General features: G+C 35.0%; 1 protein-coding gene and 2 long non-coding RNA genes across 3 annotated transcripts in view; all 3 read right to left on the reverse strand.

Moving 5' to 3' along the window:
- LOC130590971 (uncharacterized) overlaps positions 1 to 2,585 on the reverse strand; it is a 14,464-nt gene extending 11,879 nt beyond the window's left edge. The window contains exon 1 of the long non-coding RNA XR_008968860.1: positions 2,479 to 2,585. This is a non-coding gene — a long non-coding RNA (uncharacterized LOC130590971). The remainder of the gene's footprint in view (positions 1 to 2,478) is intronic.
- Positions 2,586 to 11,358: 8,773 nt separating this feature from the next.
- On the reverse strand, positions 11,359 to 13,740 carry LOC125496378 (uncharacterized). The gene is made up of 3 exons (XR_007273037.2): positions 13,000 to 13,740; positions 12,154 to 12,218; positions 11,359 to 11,500 (listed from the first exon to the last, which is right to left on the reverse strand). It is a non-coding gene; the product is annotated as an uncharacterized LOC125496378 (long non-coding RNA).
- A 3,328-nt stretch (positions 13,741 to 17,068) lies between these two features.
- LOC109133715 (uncharacterized) lies at positions 17,069 to 18,154 on the reverse strand. Its single transcript, XM_019247409.1, has one exon. The coding sequence runs from the start codon at positions 18,152 to 18,154 to the stop codon at positions 17,069 to 17,071; it is 1,086 nt and encodes a 361-aa protein (XP_019102954.1).
- Between the last annotated feature and the right edge of the window lie 463 nt (positions 18,155 to 18,617).

The following is an 18,617-nucleotide window of genomic DNA, read 5'->3' on the forward strand; positions in this document are numbered from 1 at the left end:
TAGTGCATTGTCCGTCAACAGGTTTGAAGATGATGCATCATTGGATTCGGGATTGGAGAGCTTGTATAGTCTACTTTATCATACTTTGAGTTTATTCTTTTATAAGTTGATTTGGTTTTAAGTTTGACTTTATTGGTTTGACTTTTGGAGTTGACTTTGTAGTTGACTAAGTTTTGTTTATAAAGTTAGTTGTTATGTTTTCCGCTGCAAAATTCTGAATAAGCCGATACGTTATCACATGGGCGATAATGCTTTGATGATTCTCTATGTTTTATATAAAAAATGTATTTTGGAAAATAGATAATTGTCGGGGTGTTAGACCTAGGGTATGAATTGGGTTTTTATAGTACTAAGAATTGACTAGGGTTTACATAGAGATGCAAACTAGACATAGGGTATGAATTGGGCCTAAATGAACCTGTGTTTTGGATTGGGTTAGGATTAGACTTTAGATTTATTGGAATGACTGAGATGAGATGAGATGAGATGAGATGAGACTTAATAAGGCATAAGATGGATATTATGCAAGTTGGCCTAGATGAATGCATGGACTTAAACTTAGATGGGCCTAGGATGAATGCAAATGAATTAGGATTGGGTTGATTGGATTGGATTTGAGGTATTTGGACTAGGTTTAGATTTTTTGGAGTTCGTTTTTTAAAGGCACCCCTTATTTTTATCTTTTATTGGGAAAAGATGATGGATTAATTTTGAAAATATTTTTCTTTTGAATAGCTAGAATGATGATTAGTAAATATTTTCGGAAAAGGATTGAATAGAAGAAGGTTTAGGATTGATTTTGGAAAAGATATATCTTTTTTTGAAATAGGATAGGTGTGATAGGGAGGATTTGCAGGATAGGGATAAAATGGGAAGAGGTAGATACGCATGACGACTGACTCTATCATTATCACTTTTCTAAATGCACAGTTTAGGATATTCTCAACCTTAGATGATATGTATGAAAAGATTAATTGTTATGTTTGAATTAGGTGAGTTTTGTTTGAAAGATATGTATTAAAAGTGATCATGAACGACAATGTGCATATAGATCGAAATCCGACAAATAAACCGACGAAACCATAAAATTGTACAGTTTAATACACCGATAAAGGTTGCGTGCCACGCAAGCGGCATTCGTCACACGCAAAAGAGATGCTTGCCACGCATTGTGGAAAAGCGTATTGCATGAGACGCAAGATAATTGCACTTGGCGCACTACTCCGATGATGCGGTTTTCGAAGAGTATTGGTCGTTTTTCGATGATTTTAGCCTAATTCGACGCTAAAATCGAGGGGAAAACGTGTTAAACATAGCGAACAAGCGATCGATAATGTCACACAGGCAAGCATAGTATGTAGTTTCAATCGAAAGTCAAAATCTATGTTTAATACTATGGTCAGGCTTTGGTTAAGGCTTAAAAGGGTCCATGACTAAGCAATTGATCCCACGCTTCGTACCTTTGCTCAATAAGGTGGCCACGTGTAAGACACACTCTAGTTCTCAAATCAGTTTCAAGAGAACAATGTCATCGTTGGGTGGTTTTCTTATGACTAAGATCCAATACTATTGCTCAGGAAGCTTTCAGGAGGACAAAGCACAAACCCGCAAGGGTGGCTTCACTCATAGATTATGCGCTAATGAAGTAAGGAAGATTGTCCTTATAGTGGCTTAAACAGTAGCCATCATATGCAAAACTACGATGTTATTTAAAATCATAAAACAAGCATGAATTGTATTTTTCGTGTTTCACCCATTCATTTAAAAAATTAATTTGTAAAAAACTTCTCCCTAGTGGAGTCGCCAAATTGTAGGCGTGTTTTTATTTGCCTACGCGGGAGGAGCGTGTATTTAACTACTTCATCGTAAAGGTCTTATGGAAAAATGTTTTGGAATATAGAGATGTCGTCGCCAATAAGTCTTTAAAGGAAGACTTATAAACCTAATTGGATATTGGAAAATCGTAGGGACAACTTAGGGACTTATCCAATGTAGATTTCCCTATCTTGACTCCTTAAGTGGTTAATGAACCATAGATTGAGTTCAGGGATGAGGTTACGAACACGGTCAGGAACCACGTTCACCCATTGATGACCTCTACTTAATATCGACTCATGTCATGTTGTATGCAATTAAACAACCAGATAATCTGTTATTCAAATATAATAATTAATCCATATCGGTTCATTAAACAAACAAAAGACTAATTTTTGACGACATGTTATTATGCAGTCAAATTACAGGAAACCTAACAGATTGTCTGAATTATCTGAATTTAATATTAGAATAGTTCTTTAGGTCTTTGATTAGCAATAATAATCATGTGAGTTAACAAAAGCATTAAATCAAACAACAACCATATTCATTATATTAATGTAATGTAAAAGAAAAAATAAGAAAGGAAGATTTAGAGAAGAATGTACACTAGATGCTTAGTAAAAGAAGAATTAAATTGGAATTGACACTCAGGAATTATACCTTTGTCGCCGGAGTCTTATGCAACGTTCTTCAGGATGAGCAATCTTGAAGCTTGAACTAAGAAATTTGAAGGTATGAATGTGTTTGATTGTATTTAGCTATGATTTTGAGTGTTTGAATATGATTTTGTATATAGGAGAGTATATATAGAAGTCACAGGTTAGTATTCTAAAAAGTCGTTCGAAGAAACAAGGTATTTATAGGGAAAGGAAACCGAAAACGTATTGAAAAGATAAAATTAAATTGTACATCAAATGCACTTACTTTTGCCGATTTCTTTGTTGTTTTAAGGCTTTTTTTATCCTTTCATAAAATCTATACATCGAAATTCGAAATCAACTATGTTTAGGAATAAAATTCTCATTTTATAAATATCCTTTAAAATTATTTATTGAGAATAATGATATTAAAGTATTAAAATTACAATTTATTATCAGGATTAATCAATTGAACTTTTAAAATTGGGCTTGGATTTAATAAATAAACTTTATATTTTCGAAATACTTTTGGACTTAGCACGTTCGATTGCTCTTCCTTTTGATCCAACCAATTAAGACGAGGGTATTTTCATCATTAAGTATTGAATGAGGAGACACAATTTTGTGTCTACACTGATGAGTTTATAGAATGGATGAGGATTGTTTGAGGAGTCTTTAACTATAAACAATTCTAGAAGATAAACGAGTGAAACTAGTACCCTTGAAGTTAAGGAAGTATACTTTTACATGGTGGGCTAGTATATGTGCCAAGAGTGTGAAAGAAAATATAAAGTGAGGACTTGGAAGAAAATAAAGAAGCTCTTGAAGAGCAAATTCTTGCCAATTTACTATGTGCAAGAGAATTTCGCCAAGCTTCACCACCTACAACAAGGCACTAAGAGCGTTTAAGAGCATGCAAGAGAGTTTGAGGCATATCTCATGAAATGTGATATTCAAGAAGATGAACCCTAAACATTGGTGAGGTTCATTGGTGGTCTTGATCCTAGAATAGCCAATATAGTAGGATTGCACCATTATTCTACCTTGAAAAAGTTGATCATATTGGGGCATAAGGTGGACAAGCAACAAATAGCCAAAGGCAAAGTGGAAACCTCACATTCCTTCGGTCAAAACTACCCCCTATCAAGAACCTAAACCCCATTAAACCAAGCCAGCCACACCTTTCATTTCAAAAACACAAAATACCACAACCCCTACCCTAAATAAGGCCCCCATGAGATGTTTTAGGTGTTGAGGCATAGGAAACATTGCCTCAGAGTGTACTAACAAGAAAGTTATGAGCCTATTGAAAGAGGAGAATGAGGAGGGTATAGGAGGCGAGGAGGCGAGGAGGAGTATGAAGAGGCAAGCTATGAAGAGAGAAAAAACATAAGGGGTGCTTGGCAATCAGTGTTTTGGAGCAAAAAGAGAGTTTTGGACCAGTTTTAGAGTTTTGACTAGTTAAAAACTCTAAAAGGTGTGTTAAAATATAGTTTTAGAGAGAGTTTTGGAATGAAAACTCTCAAAATGAAAAAGCTCCTAATAGGAGCTTTTTCTTTAGAGGATTAGGTACAAATATGTTCAATGACTTTTTTGCTTCCAATAATACTACTACACAGTGTATTAAAATATCTATAAATGTCATTGTACTCAAGCAAATGGCAATAAGTTTTTAACAATCAGTTAATAGTTACCAAACACATTTATAAAAAAAAGTTGTTAAATTGGCGGCCAAATCTGCTGAACAAAAAGTTAAACCTCTAACAACAAGCACTAAACTCTAACAGCTAAACTCTAAACTCTATTTGCCAAACAAGGCCATAGAGGAACTCAGTCCTAATGGATGAGAGTACCTCGTTGTTAGACGAACCTTGAGTGGAATTGATGACCATGAGGAGCTACAACAAAGGGAGGCCATATTTCATACACGATGCACTATTAGAGGCAAGGTTTGTACCTTGATCATTAATGGAGGGAGTTACACCAACGTGGATGCTCAATCTCTGGTGGATAAACTTAAGCTTCCGACATCTCCACATCCTAGGACAAATATGATTTAATGGCTTAATCAAGGTGAAGGAATTCAAGTGAATGCTCGAGTCTTACTGTTTTAGTATTGAGAGTGTTTATAAGGAAGTGAAGTGGTATGATATTATACTTATGGATGCTTGTCATGTGTTACATGATGGTTATAGAAATATCTATTCCTTCCTTCAAAATAAATAGAAGATTATTTTAACCTCAACCTCATCCTTACAAGACATTAAACCTCACTCCACAAAAGAAAAATATCTTTCCTTAACCACCCTATTCCAAGATAATCACCATATATGAGATCTCAATCTTTTGTGAGTTATTATTAAATGATTCACATGATTCTATCCATGAAAACACAAATCTTGACCATCGCTTACTTATTTCGATCCGCTCCTAAACACCTACCATGATGCTTTTACATAAGACATACCCCCTAGCTTACCCCCTAAACGTGACATCCAAAAAAATATTACCCTTATCCCAAGAACCATGCTACCAAATAAACCTAACTAGCCTCAAAGATTCTGACGAAATAAGAAGGCAAGTTGAGGAGTTGTTAGCAAAAGGGATGATTAAAGTCTTTGATTCCATGTGTTGTCCCAACCCTTTTAGTCCAAGAATAATGGATAAAGGAGGATATGTGTGGATAATAGCGCAATCAACAAGATCACTGTTAGGTACCGTTTCTCAATTTCTATGTTAAACAACTTATTAGATGATCTTTATAGAGCTAAGGTGTTCTCCAAGTTAGATTTGGGAAGTGGTTATCACCAAATTATAATTTGTGAGGGAGATAATTGAAATACCTCCTTATGGAATCCTAGACTTATTAGGATTCTATGTCTTGTAGGAGTTATGCATTCATGCATTTATTCAGTTGTAATAGCTTAGTGATTCGTTGCAGCCACACAAGCATGAAGAACAAGAAGTGGAGAAGAGGCGCTGTGAAAATAGAAGGAAGTTACTACTTTGGTGCCATCTAGATCCATCTCCAAGTAGTCATGTCTATCAAGCAGTCCCAAGGTGGTTATGTTGTTGAGAGAATCCAGCAATATGGAGAAGATCATGGAATTCTTTTCGACTATTTCTCACATTTGTCACGGATCATGAGATATAGTGTGTTAGTTGTTTTAGTTAGTTATTAACTTGTTATTTATGTTTTTTCTTAATTAGAAATGATCATTTAGCTTGCATAAATATCAAGTGGTAATAAAATGAAAAGTATTGAAGTTTTATGACCAAATAGAATTTCGAAAGCTACCTTCGATTCTCATTTTCGTTTCTAGGATTAGAACCAGATTTGGAGTTGTTCCTTTTGCTTGATTAGCTTATCTTAGCTAATTTATGATATCCAGAGATTCTAAATCCATTAGAGTGGTGCATCTATATCTCTATCGGAGTTAGAAATTAAGCCCAAGTTTGGATTGTTCTTGGTTGAATTGTTTGAGCTTGTTCTTGTTTAATCCTTTCCATGTATGTTCCAATTTGATAATTCGAATATACATCAAGGTGCTAAAGGTTCTTCATTCATGGACCCTTTTTGCATCGTGGTGGACATACATCAACCACAAGTCATGGTCCTGCTAGCGGTCAAGGTGTGTTGGGAGCAGTTTGTACTTACACATAAGCGGCTTGGGACCACCATTAAGTGGCATTGTGGAGAGGGGGCGGTATTATTAGAGTTATTATCATAGTGTAGCTGAAATTGTGCTTAATGTGGAGTTATTATATGATTCGCCTAGAGATTCGCCTTTTCTTGTCCTAACAATTAAGGTAATTGACACTAATGATTTTTATCTGGAATTTTCTTTTATTGATTCACTAATATAATTAGAATGTTGGTAGAGGTGAATTAATTTTTTAATTGCAGAACAAGCATGTTAGAGATGCATTAAGCTAATAAACTTATACTTTTATTAGTTACATCATTGTTACCATTATCACTAGAATGTTAGAGAAGTCAATTAATATTTTAATAATTACCGTTATTACTAACTTACAATTATATTTTAGCATGCTAGAGGTGGACCATGCTTTAATTCTTTTGTAATTTGGTAATTATTATTGTATTTACAAATCCGAAACTGAATTAGTGTTTTATTTGAACAATTTTCATTTAGTTCGTCATCATTATAATTGAATTGATACATGTGTGTCAAAGGCAACTCAAAATATTCAATTTAGATGATCTTTCAATTTTTTGGATAGGGATCATCTTACGTACAACACAAAGTTGCAAGTGTTAATATCTTATGCTTTTACTTTGGGAATTCACTTTAAGCAAAGCGTACAATAGCAGATAAAAGCCCAATAGAAGCTGCTGCCAAGAGCATGAATATGATGGTAGGACAGGAGCCCAAGTCTTGTTCAAGACCTCAATCTTTTATTGTGTGTGTTTTAGTTCGGTCCATATGCAGTTTGGGCTGGAGTTTGATTTGCTTTTATTGCCCTTAATGTTAGCATATAATAAGGGGAAGATCTAGGTATGTTAAGCTCTTTACTTAGGTGTGATTTATAATGGAGGACCATCTATGTCTACTACAGTTACTAAAGATATCAAGCTCATTCACATGGTGGTTGTCACTTTACAATATGTTATTGATTCTATGCTTATGTTGAGCATTGTAGGAGAATATGTTGTGAGCATGGTTACTTAAGTTCCTTGTTCATTTTAATTAGAGTTTCTTTAGCTTTCATTCTTTTGACTTTGTTTAAGTCGTGGTTGTAATGGACTTGGTTTACTTAAGGTGTTTGACATAAGTATAACCCATTCTTAAAAGTTATTATAGGAGTTAGTGATTTGTTAAGAGTCCTAGGATTCCTCGAAGTCTTAGGGGGTAGTTATTTGTCTTCAACAAAGAAGGAGAGCTAGCAATATCTAAGCAACAAGATGGAGAGAAGTTGGAGGATCATGAGAGTGAAATTAAGAACTACCTCCTATTTGTGTGCCGTCCAAGGCCAACTAAAGCCGTGGCTAATAAGGAGATCATGGGGAGCCTAATTTGTTCCTCGTTTCAAGGGAGGCGTGCATAGATCATGGAGACTAAGTAGTTAGTTGTTAGTTGTCTTTTTATTTTTGTTTTAAATCATTTAAAAAAACAATCATTTGCTTGTCTAAATAGTTGATTGCAATGAAATGAAAGACATTCAAGTTTTTATGACCGAACATATTGTTGTGAGCTATCTTTGTGTTACTTCTCGTTTCTTGGATTTAGAACTGAAACTGAACTTGTTTCCTTTGCTTGATTAGCCTTGAAAAATCTAGTTGGTGATCTAAGGAGCATTTGATTCATCTAAATTGGTGTGACTGTAGCTTTAGGAGAATTTGAGATCTTGCCTAAGTTCGAGTTATTTCATTTTCAGCGAGTCGTGCTTCTCTTTGTTGTTTATCTTTCTTGTGTGTTCCAATTTGATAATTCGAGCATATATCAATTAAGAGTATATTTAGAAATCATTTATTGCCTTGTAACAACTCTATTAATGGTCATTAATGGACCGTTACAAAAAGGAGTGAAAAGAGGGGCGATTAGTGTTTTGTAACCAATTTTTTATAAACAATTTTAGGAGCGTTTTGCTGGTTAGGTTTTCATTTTCATAGTATCTTATATTTCCATATATACTTGAGCAAAGAAAAATTAGATTTGTTGGAATGATAGAAAAAACCTTGTGTTTTCTATGTTCATGTTTAGTGTGTCTCAATTCTAAGCATATCCCCTTGTAGCTTTGAGTGGGTTCTTGAGTTACGCATTATATGAGATTCAAGTGTATCTTAATCTCGAGTCTAGGACCCCCAAACATTGAGCTTGTCCTTGAGTTTTGGCTTATTAATCCATTGTTACGTGATTTAAGGGTTGTTGTGAGTATTCTTGTTCTCTTAAGTTTAAATCCATCATTTTATATTTGGGAGGTTGTATGTACACTTACATCATCTGGTATCAGAGCATTGGAGGAAAGATTTGAAAAAAAAGACGCAATTTTGGAGTGGAAAAGAAAACACTGAAATTCATTCACTTATCTTGTCAACATTGGAGAGCAACTTCTCAACCTACATAATTCCATATTTGGTGTTTATTTTTTTTGAATTTTGCGTAATTTTTTTATGCAGAATACTTGGGTAGTTTTCAAAAGAAAAAGTTGAACTTTTTGGTATTAAACATGGCATGTTTCTCACAACTGCACCAGAAAGAAGCAAATCCAACACACTGATTTTCAATTGAAGATTTTTACCTTATTCGAAAAGCTTTTGAGGAGTGTCTTTTCTGAAATTGTTTATAATTTCCTAAATTTTCATAATTTATAAGCCTTCGAGAATCTCAAGTCCATCTCTCGTTTACTTGTAATTGCTTAAAGTTTTGGATATAATACATATTATACTTGTAATAATCTAGCAAAACACTGAACAATCATGTTGGTGATGATGTTTCTAGGATGTTACAGATCATAAATCAAATATTGGAGAATTTGGAGAAAAAATTAGTGAAGAATGAGGAGAAAAGGAATAAACAAAACACTATAATGGATGTCATAGACAACTTGGCTTTAAAACTGAAATTTCTAGAACATCACAATAATAGCATGGATAAACATCCTAGATACAATTATAGTGGGTTAAATTTACCAAAGTTTTATGGAAGACATGATAGTGAGTGTTTGCTTGATTAGGTAAAGCAAATTGAAACATCTTTGACTATAAAGAGTATGATGATATAAAGAGATTTAAACTTGCGATTTTGAAACTGAATAAAAATGTTGGCATATAGATGAAAATATTGAATCATGAATAATAAGAAAAGGGAAGGAGAAAATTGATTCTTGCAATAGATTAAAAGAAAGAGAGACAATTGGGTAGGTAAGCAAGAACATCACTTGAGATTAACCTATCTTTCACAAAAAATACATGAGTGTGGAGTGTGATATTCATCGTCCTCAATTAGAAAAATTCAGTAAATCTGTATGAGATAAAAGAACTCGTAAAAACTTGTCGAACCTAAATCTTAATTATTTTCCTAAAACAAATATCACGCATGAACGTCTGAATCATTAGAGCACACTATGGAACAGAACAATGTTTTTTAACAAATTAACCAGACAATTGAAAAGGAGGATATGAAGGAAATTTGGTGGTTTCTAATTTGATGATCAATGTTGGTACGGAGTCAACCAATAACTCTAGTGTTTGCAACTTACTATAGAAAGTTTTTGTGAAACATTTTAATGCTATTTTTGAAACCTTTCCAGCTTGGAAAAATGACACTTTTGGGGTTATGAGAGCATTATTGATCATGACATGGATCATCAAGTCGGGGTCCAACATGATGTTCCACGAACTTCTTTTAACATATGTTTGAGTCTTGTGGTGCAACATACACTGTTTCAGAAGGTCATCATTTCTTTTTACCAGTTTATGCTTTTGCTAATTAGTCAAATTTGTGATCTATTTTTTTCAAAGAAAGATGGAATGACACATAAGTGTTAAACCTCCTCATTTTTTTTTTCGATTCTTCCATCTCTCAAGTTTTCTTCTTTTTCAAGTAACATTTCTTCTTCAACAAGAAACGTCACAAAACCTTTACACCCATTGATTTGGGCGTCGCTGCTGCTGCTGTCGTGTCCTTCCTGAGTTCCTTCGCCTTTCACTCTCTTCTTGGTTCTTTGATTGTTGGTTAATTTCTTTTCTTCTTCCTCAACTTTCCATTAAAGACTATTTTTTTATGCTTTATTTTAATGCTAGTCATGATTATTGATTTTAATTTATTATTTTAAAAGAATAAAATTTCAGATTTGTTTATTATTTTTAGATCATTGAAGTTCTAATCATCAAAGCATGGATTTTTAGGGTGTTAATTATTAGGAAACCATAGTAGTATCCTGTACACTATGAGATTGTTTTAAATTATGAATTTAAGCATGTTTACGTATGTTTAAAGAGGATTTTATGATTTTATAAGTTGCTGGAATTTTAGAAAAGGTTGTAATAATGGAGTTTTAAGGATTTTAACTACTAGTATGGTAGTACTATGCTATGAATTAAAAGTAATTGAAGTTTCGATAGTAAAAACAACTTTTGAATATGTTTAAATGGGATTTTAAATAGTTTAAAGTTGTTGTATTTTATGTAAGAGTATTGATTTTAGTTTATATTGATTATTTTAGGCGGAGAATACTCAGTAGGTGACTTTTAAGAAATTAAATGTGGCATATCAACTACTTTACACAAGGTACGTACATACCTATGTGTTATGTGATATAGTATCATGATTTAAGAAGGAAAAGTTGCAGTATCATGTGTAGGAACTTTATAAGTTCATATATGATTTCTAGTAGGATTGGATTTTACATGTTTTACGCCTGTGCGCAAGCATGTTAATTATGAGATTGAATATGAGTTAAAGATTGTCATGTTTTTATGGGATTATTGATGCAAGCATGTGGCTGGAAACTTTATTTATTAATTCACATGGGGGAATTAATATATTATTGAGATTGAATCATGTTTATTCATGTGTTCCCTTATAGCATTATTTTCACTACTTTATGAGGACTGTGGGCCTTATCTGGTAAGTTAACAAGTTATGCCTTGAAAGGTAAGATTGATTGTTGGCTAGGTTCAACAAAATAAGAAAGATTGAGATTAAAGGAAGTAATCTTGGGTTGTAACTTGTGATCACTTATAAAATCCTAAGATAAACGAAGTTCAGATGTGTAACACCCCGACCTCTAATCATCGTTGTTAAGTCAACTAATCGATTATTAGCAGCGGAACCTAGATAGTCGGCGCGTTACTGCCGTACTTTCCATTAGGAAAATACAAGGCAACATGAATCCATAAACTTAAACATAATCTAAATATGTAATATAAAATGGATCCAACATTAGTCTTGATTAATTGAAACTTAGTTACTAATCAGAGTTTGGCATTAACTTAAATTAAAACCATGAGAGTCTACATAAATCTAGATACTAAATAAATCCTCACTGCTACGCCATCCCGTTATCACCATCGGTACCTAAAACATAAAACAAAACGTCGTGAGCCGAGGCTCAGTAACATACTACTCTAACAATGTAAATTCATTTCACATCATTTTATTGATAAACAAGGAGGATAGAATAAGTAAAACTATTTTGCAAACATCTCATATCATATTACATTATCTTCTTTATCATGTTCATCATCATGTATCTTTTACTTTGGTAACTTGGCTCGTACTACAGAAGGGACGTCTCCCCAGAACATAGTAACATCGTAAACGGGAGGCAGCCACCCGAGGACAAAAGCCCTCCCTAAAGGGGAGGTGGCGTTGATGCCCAGAATATAGATATGCGCTGGGCCACCAGAATACAATAGCCCTCACTAAACGGGAGGTGGTTAACCGGCCGGGAGGTACGTGCGCGACCCAAGATAACGGGATACTAGCCAAGAACCGTCTTTCACTTGAATTTATTAGGTTTCATTGCTTTTAGGCATATTAATAATCATCTTGAGTAATTATATTCTTTCATTTCATCCATAACATTATCATCATCATTTCATCATATCATTTCATCATAACCATCATAAAACATTTCATTTCCCGTAATTCATATATAAAACATAATTTTAATCATGATCATAAAATATACTTCGAAGGAGAATGCAGCTGTTAGTAGTAGAAGTTACCTGAATTTCTTCTTAACAACCTTGATAGCCGGGGGAGGCTTGTAATATCCTTTATCTTCTTTAATCTAATCAAGAATAGTTTTATCAATGAACATTTCGTTATTTAGCTTGCTTCTAAGCCTAAATATTAGTTAGCGCTTATTAAGGTCATAGCGTTCATTATAACAACATAAAGGTCTCATTAAAGGTCGTTATTATCTTAGTCGTTAATAACTTCTTAAGGTGACTCTTTAATCGACTAATAAAAGAAAAATAACTCATTTAGTTATACTTTTAGAATTATCGAAACATTAAAGTTATATTATTACATATTATCTAACCATTCGAAAGTATAAACCTATAAGAGTTCATAGTTAAACACCAATTAGTCTTCCATTATTAATCTAATTAAGTTTAAAGCTATAATAGAAACATTAACATTATTTTAATATTATTTAATCATTTAAAACTAATAAGTCAAGTAACTAGTTATAATAAATAAACTTAAGGATTAGAGAAGTGATAATAACTTAAACTCAATTACAAATAACAAGCTTATTGGATTAGTTTTAACAACTCAACTAGTTTAGTAGTCATGAAATATAACCCAAACATAGTTTTAAGAATTAAGTTATTAGGTAGTTTAATAAAACTAACTAAATTAGTCCATCAATATAAACATAACAAGTCCATGGAACAAGTTCAAACTATATTTAAGCCTAACAACAATAATAAATCAGATTATAAAACTTAACTTTAAGTTTTAGTGAAGTCTCCTAGGCCCAAACTAGTATATTAGCAAGGGAATTAAACTTGGGCTTGAATTAAAACTTAGGAAATCAGAATTTGAAAAAGAATATGCATTACCTCTACTACTAAGAGCAAGGAAGGGAAAGAAAATCCAGGCGAAGGAATTCCAGCGAACGGCAGCGAGCAGCGGCGAGCAGTGACGACGGTATCCGACGGTGTGGTGCGGGTCGCCAGTGGTGCACGTGCAGCAGGCACGACGAAGGAGAGGACGTGAGAAGAAGAGTGCGAGGAAGGAGAGAGAATGCGCTGGTGTTGGCGCGGCGAAGCTCTGGCGAGCATGCTAGTGGCCGGCGAGTGATGCGCGAGGTGGCAGGCGACTGTCTTGGCGTCTGCGAGCCGGCGGCAGCCGGTGGTGGTGGTGTTTGAACTCTGAAACAGAGGAGAGTGGGGGAGAAAATGGGTTTTCTTTTTGGGGTTCCTTGAGTCACGTGTTCTGGCGAATTGGGGACTGAAAATTATGGTGTTTGCAAGGTCGTTCCTAGGTGGTGGTGAAGTAAGAGAAGAGAGGATGAAGATTGTTGTTAATGGTGTTCTTGGTCATGGATTTTATGGCCATTTATAGTCAAATTCGGAATACAAAATCAGTGGTTGGGAGGGAGATAATTGAAGCAAATATTCTGAATTTTTGGCTTCAAGAAGCTAAGAAGAGGGATTGGTGACAGAATTTTTGGTAGAGGAAGAAGGGGGGAGTGTGATGGCATGCTTGCCAAGTGGCCATGGAAGGGTGAAGAAAAAGGCAAGGTTAATCGAGTAGCTGACCATGGTTTTTTTTCTCTTTTTCCTATTTGTTTTGTAATCCAAAAATCAGAAAATTACACTACTTTTCATTCTACCTCACGTGGCTTTGTAAACATTAGTGAAACTTGGATATTTTTGTGCCTTAGTTAATTAACAACAAAAAGTAACCTTTCTGTTTAACTCATGAAATCGTAAAATATAAACCATTGTCACTTGTTTATTAACACAATTTAAGTTGGAAATTTTTATGTTGAAATTCAATATTCGTTTTATTAGAGGTTGCTTAATTAGTGAAACGATAAAAAAAAAATATGTTTTAACTACATTATTATGGTTAATTATTTAACTTAAACACGTTTAAGATTTTAGGAAATTACATCCTTACCCCCCTTAGAAAAATTTTCGTCCTCGAAACTTACATAGCATTGTCAAATGGATAGCATCATGCATTCATAAACTTGAACATTCATACATAAGATTTAAGAATCACATAATTAAACACATCAAACAAGTGAGGGTAATTTGTTCTCATCTGATCCTCTACTTCCCAAGTGGCTTCCGATGACGTGTGATTAGCCCAAAATATCTTAACCATAAGAATTACTTTGTTTCAAAGTTGCTATTCCCTACGATCAAGAATTTCAATCGGTTTCTCTTTATAAGTCAAATCCCTCCTTAGCTGCAAAGGCTCGTGTCTGATCTAGGGTCTGGTATATATTTCCGTAACATTGACACGTGGAAAACATTATAAACTTTATCCAAGTCTGTCGGTAATGCCAATCGATAAGCTACTTCATTGAATCATTCCAGAATCTCATATGGACCAATGTATCTTGGACTTAGCTTACCAGTTTTACCTAATCTCATAATACCCTTAGTAGGCAAAATTTTCAAGAAAACATTATCACCTACTTCGAATTCCAATGGTCTTCTTCGATGATCCGCATAACTCTTTTGTCTATTCTGTGCAGCTTTTTTCTGGCTTGAATTAATCGTACTTTTTCAGTTGTTTCTTGTATAAAGTCAGGTCCAATCATCCGCGCTTCATCAATGTCACTCCAACACAGGGATGTTCTACATCTTCTTCCATAAAGTGCTTTATATGGTGTCATTTGGATGCTAACTTGATAGCTGTTGTTGTAAGAAAATTCAACCAATGGCAAGTATTTCTCCCAACTTCCTTGAAAATCCAAAATACATGCTCTCAACATATCTTCAAGAGTCTTAATGGTTCTCTCTGTTTGACCATCTGTTGCTGGATGAAAAGTTGTACTAAAATCCAGTCTCGTACCGAGTGCCTTTTGCAATTCCTTCCAAAACTTTGCTTGGAATCTCGAATCACGATCTGACACAATAGAACTTGGCACCCCATGCAATCTGACAATTGTGCTCATATATAACTCAGCTAGCTTATCCAAACTCCAATTATTTCTAATAGCCAGGAAATGTGCGGATTTTATCAATAAATCCACATTGACCCAAATAGAGTTCATGCCTCTAAATGACGGTGGCAAAATCCCATAATAAAATCCATAGAAATTGAATCCAATTTCCATGTTGGTACATCTAATGGTTGCAATAATCCTGCAGGTCTCTGATGTTCGATCTTTATCCTTTGACAAGTCAAACAGCTCGATACAAATTCTTCAACCTCTTGCTTCATATTGCTCCACCAGAAAGTCTGCTTTAAATCCTTGAACAACTTGTTTTCTCTAGGGTGGACAGAAAAAGAACTGTTGTGAGCTTCTTCTAGAATTCTCTTTTTCAATGCTTCCTTATCAGGAACACATATTCAACCTTGAAATCTCAATGTGTCATCATCTTGGATCACAAATCCCGGTGATTTTCCCTTTTTCACATCACTCTTTATCTTTTGCAACTCCAAGTCTTCATTTTGTGCCTCTTTTATTTCTTCCAACAAATTCGGCCTCAAGTCCATTGCATATAACTGTGCTTCTATTTTAGGCTGCACAATCTCCACTTTTATCTTCATCAAATCATCATTGATTTCCTTCGGCAAGGTTAAGGTTGTGTTTATGTAGGATTTTCGGCTTAGAGCATCAGCTACAACATCAGCTTTGCCAGGTGATATAGGGTATCAACATCATAGTCTTTGATGAGTTTAAGCCATCTACGTTGCCTCAGGTTCAATTTTTTTGGGTAAAAATGTATTTAAGGCTTTTGTGGTCAGTGAAGATCTTATGGAACACCATAGAGATAGTGTCTCCATATTTAGAGCAAACACAACTGCGGCTAGTTCAAGGTCATGAGTTGGGTAGTTTTGTTCATGAGGCTTAAGTTGACGGGAATCATATGCTATAACTTTATTATTCTGCATCAACACACACCCTAATCCATGCTTAGAGGCATCACTGTACACAACGAATCCATCATCACCATAAAGGAGAGTAAGGACAAGAGTGGTAGTGAGACGCTTCTTCAACTCTTGAAAAGCTGCTTCACATTCATCACTCCATACAAACCTAACCGTCTTCTTCACTAATCGAGTTATAGGCATGGCTACCTGGGAGAAATCTTGGACAAATCTTCTATAATATCCAGCTAAACCCATAAAACGCGGAACTTGAGGAACATTAGTGGGTCTAGGCCATTCCATCATAGCTTTTATCTTTTGTGGATCAACAGAGACTCCAATATCCGAAATGATGTGCCCTAGAAAGGCAACTTCTTTCAACTAGAACTCACATTTCTTCAACTTTGCATACAACTTCCTTTCTCTCAATACTTCCAACACCTTTCTCAAATGTTCTTCATGCTCAATGGAGTTTCTTGAAAACACTAAGATGTCATCGATAAATACAACCACAAACTTATCAAGGTATAATTTAAATACTCGATTCATCAGATCCATGAAAACAGCAGGGACATTGGCTAACCCAAATCGCATTACTGTAAATTCATAATGATCATATCGAGTCCTGAAAGCAGTTTTTGAAATATCTTCTGGCTTAATGTGAAGTTGATGATATCCAGATCTCAAATCTATTTTGGAAAAGATGGTTGCACCTCGAAGTTGATCAAAGAGATCATCAATACGGGGCAATGGATATTTATTCTTGATGGTGATCTTGTTCAATTCCGAATAATCAATACATAACCTCATGCTTCCATCTTTCTTTTTGACAAACAAAACTGGTGCACCCCATGGTGATACACTAGGTCGAATAATATAGCCCTTCTCGAGTAATTCATCTAGTTGCTTTTTCAGTTCTTGTAATTCAGCAGGTGTCATTCGAGAAGCTGCCCTGGAAATAGGAGCATATCCAGGAACGAGGTCAATGCTGAAATCTATCTCTCTTTCTGGAGGCATGCCGGGTATCTCTTCCGGGAATACATCAGGGTACTCACAAACTATGGGAATATCGAATTATGAGGGTTCAGGTTTGGCCAGGTCTACCACATTACAAAGGTATCCATGATGACCCTTTGAAAGTAACTTGAAGGCTTTCAAGGTTGAGATGATTTCAGGTTTGGTTTGGACTTTTCTTCTTTGATAAGAAACCTTACACCTATCTGGCTTCCAGAGGGTTATTTCATGGTTAATGCAATTTATGTCGGCTTTGTACTGGAATAACCAATTAATTCCTAATATCACATTAAAGTCGGTTAATTCAAATCGAACGAGGTCTACTTGAAATTCACAACCTCCTATAAGGATAGGACAATTTTTATACATGACATCACATAAGATGGATTCACCATTAGGGATGGTGACAAACATGGCAGAGAATTCAGAGCATGGTTTTGCATTCAAGCTTCTAGAAAATGCGGTAGATATAAACGAATGGGAAGCTCCAGAATCGAAAAGAATATAAGCAGGCACAGAGTTGACAGCAAAAGTACTAGTAATGACAGTATCATCTGCTTCCGCTTCTTCACGCTGCATCATAAAGACTCTTCCAGCCTGCGGGGGTCCACGTGGAAGGTTCTTGTTTGCATTGCTTCTATTTCCACCATAACCAGAGTTCTGACCGTTTCTTTGACCACGATTAACGACATTTCCACTTCGCCAATCTGGAATCGGACAATTCTTAATCATATGACCTGGTTTACCACATCGATAACACTGATCACTTCCCTTACGACATTCATTTGTCATGTGGCCTTGTCTTCCGCAATTGTTGCATCGAGGAATTTGCTTCTCATTATTTCCCGAATATCCCGTGTTCGGCTTTTTGTTGAAGTTGTTGCTGGAGTGGACATTATAAGATTTAGCTTTTCTTTTTTTTCCCCCCTCATACACATCCTTACGCAGCTTCACTTTCCTTTCAACATTGATCACTCGGTCATACAACTCTTGATAGGACTTACTCATATTTTCAGTAAGCCTTTCTTGAAAATCCAGATTCAAACCTCCTTCAAATTGATTCATCCTTTGACGATCCGTAGACACTAGATCAGGAGCAAATCGAGCAAACTCATTGAATTTTACAGCATATTCTAGAACTGACATACCCCTTTGCCTCAGATGGATAAACTCGAATTCCATCTAGAGCTTGGTCGGTTTGCTTGTAAGAATTTCATCATCAGCTTCATTATATCCACTTGATTTCCATTAGCATTTTCAGGTGTTTTTTCGAAAACAGGCTCACTTCGCAAAGTATCTAGCCTTGCCCTCATTTCTTCAAGTGTGACTTTCGACCCATGAGTTCCATTTCCTCCGTTGGTAGGTCCACTTTCACTTGTTGCATGTTCTAAAACATCATATATTCCCTGTGCATAACATGTTAAATGAGGCGTAAACGCCATCGTAAAAATCATGTAAGAACATTCCCTTCCCTATCCTAACACTCACATTTTCATTTTTAAGTACTTATTAACTACACCATTTATTATTCATATTATTATATTATTATATTATATAAATCTTGTAACTTATGGCGGTGATTCTCATTTTACACAATTACTTTACCATT

Source organism: Beta vulgaris, chromosome 4 (assembly GCF_026745355.1).
Source record: "Beta vulgaris subsp. vulgaris cultivar EL10 chromosome 4, EL10.2, whole genome shotgun sequence".
Taxonomy (NCBI): Eukaryota; Viridiplantae; Streptophyta; class Magnoliopsida; order Caryophyllales; family Amaranthaceae; genus Beta; species Beta vulgaris.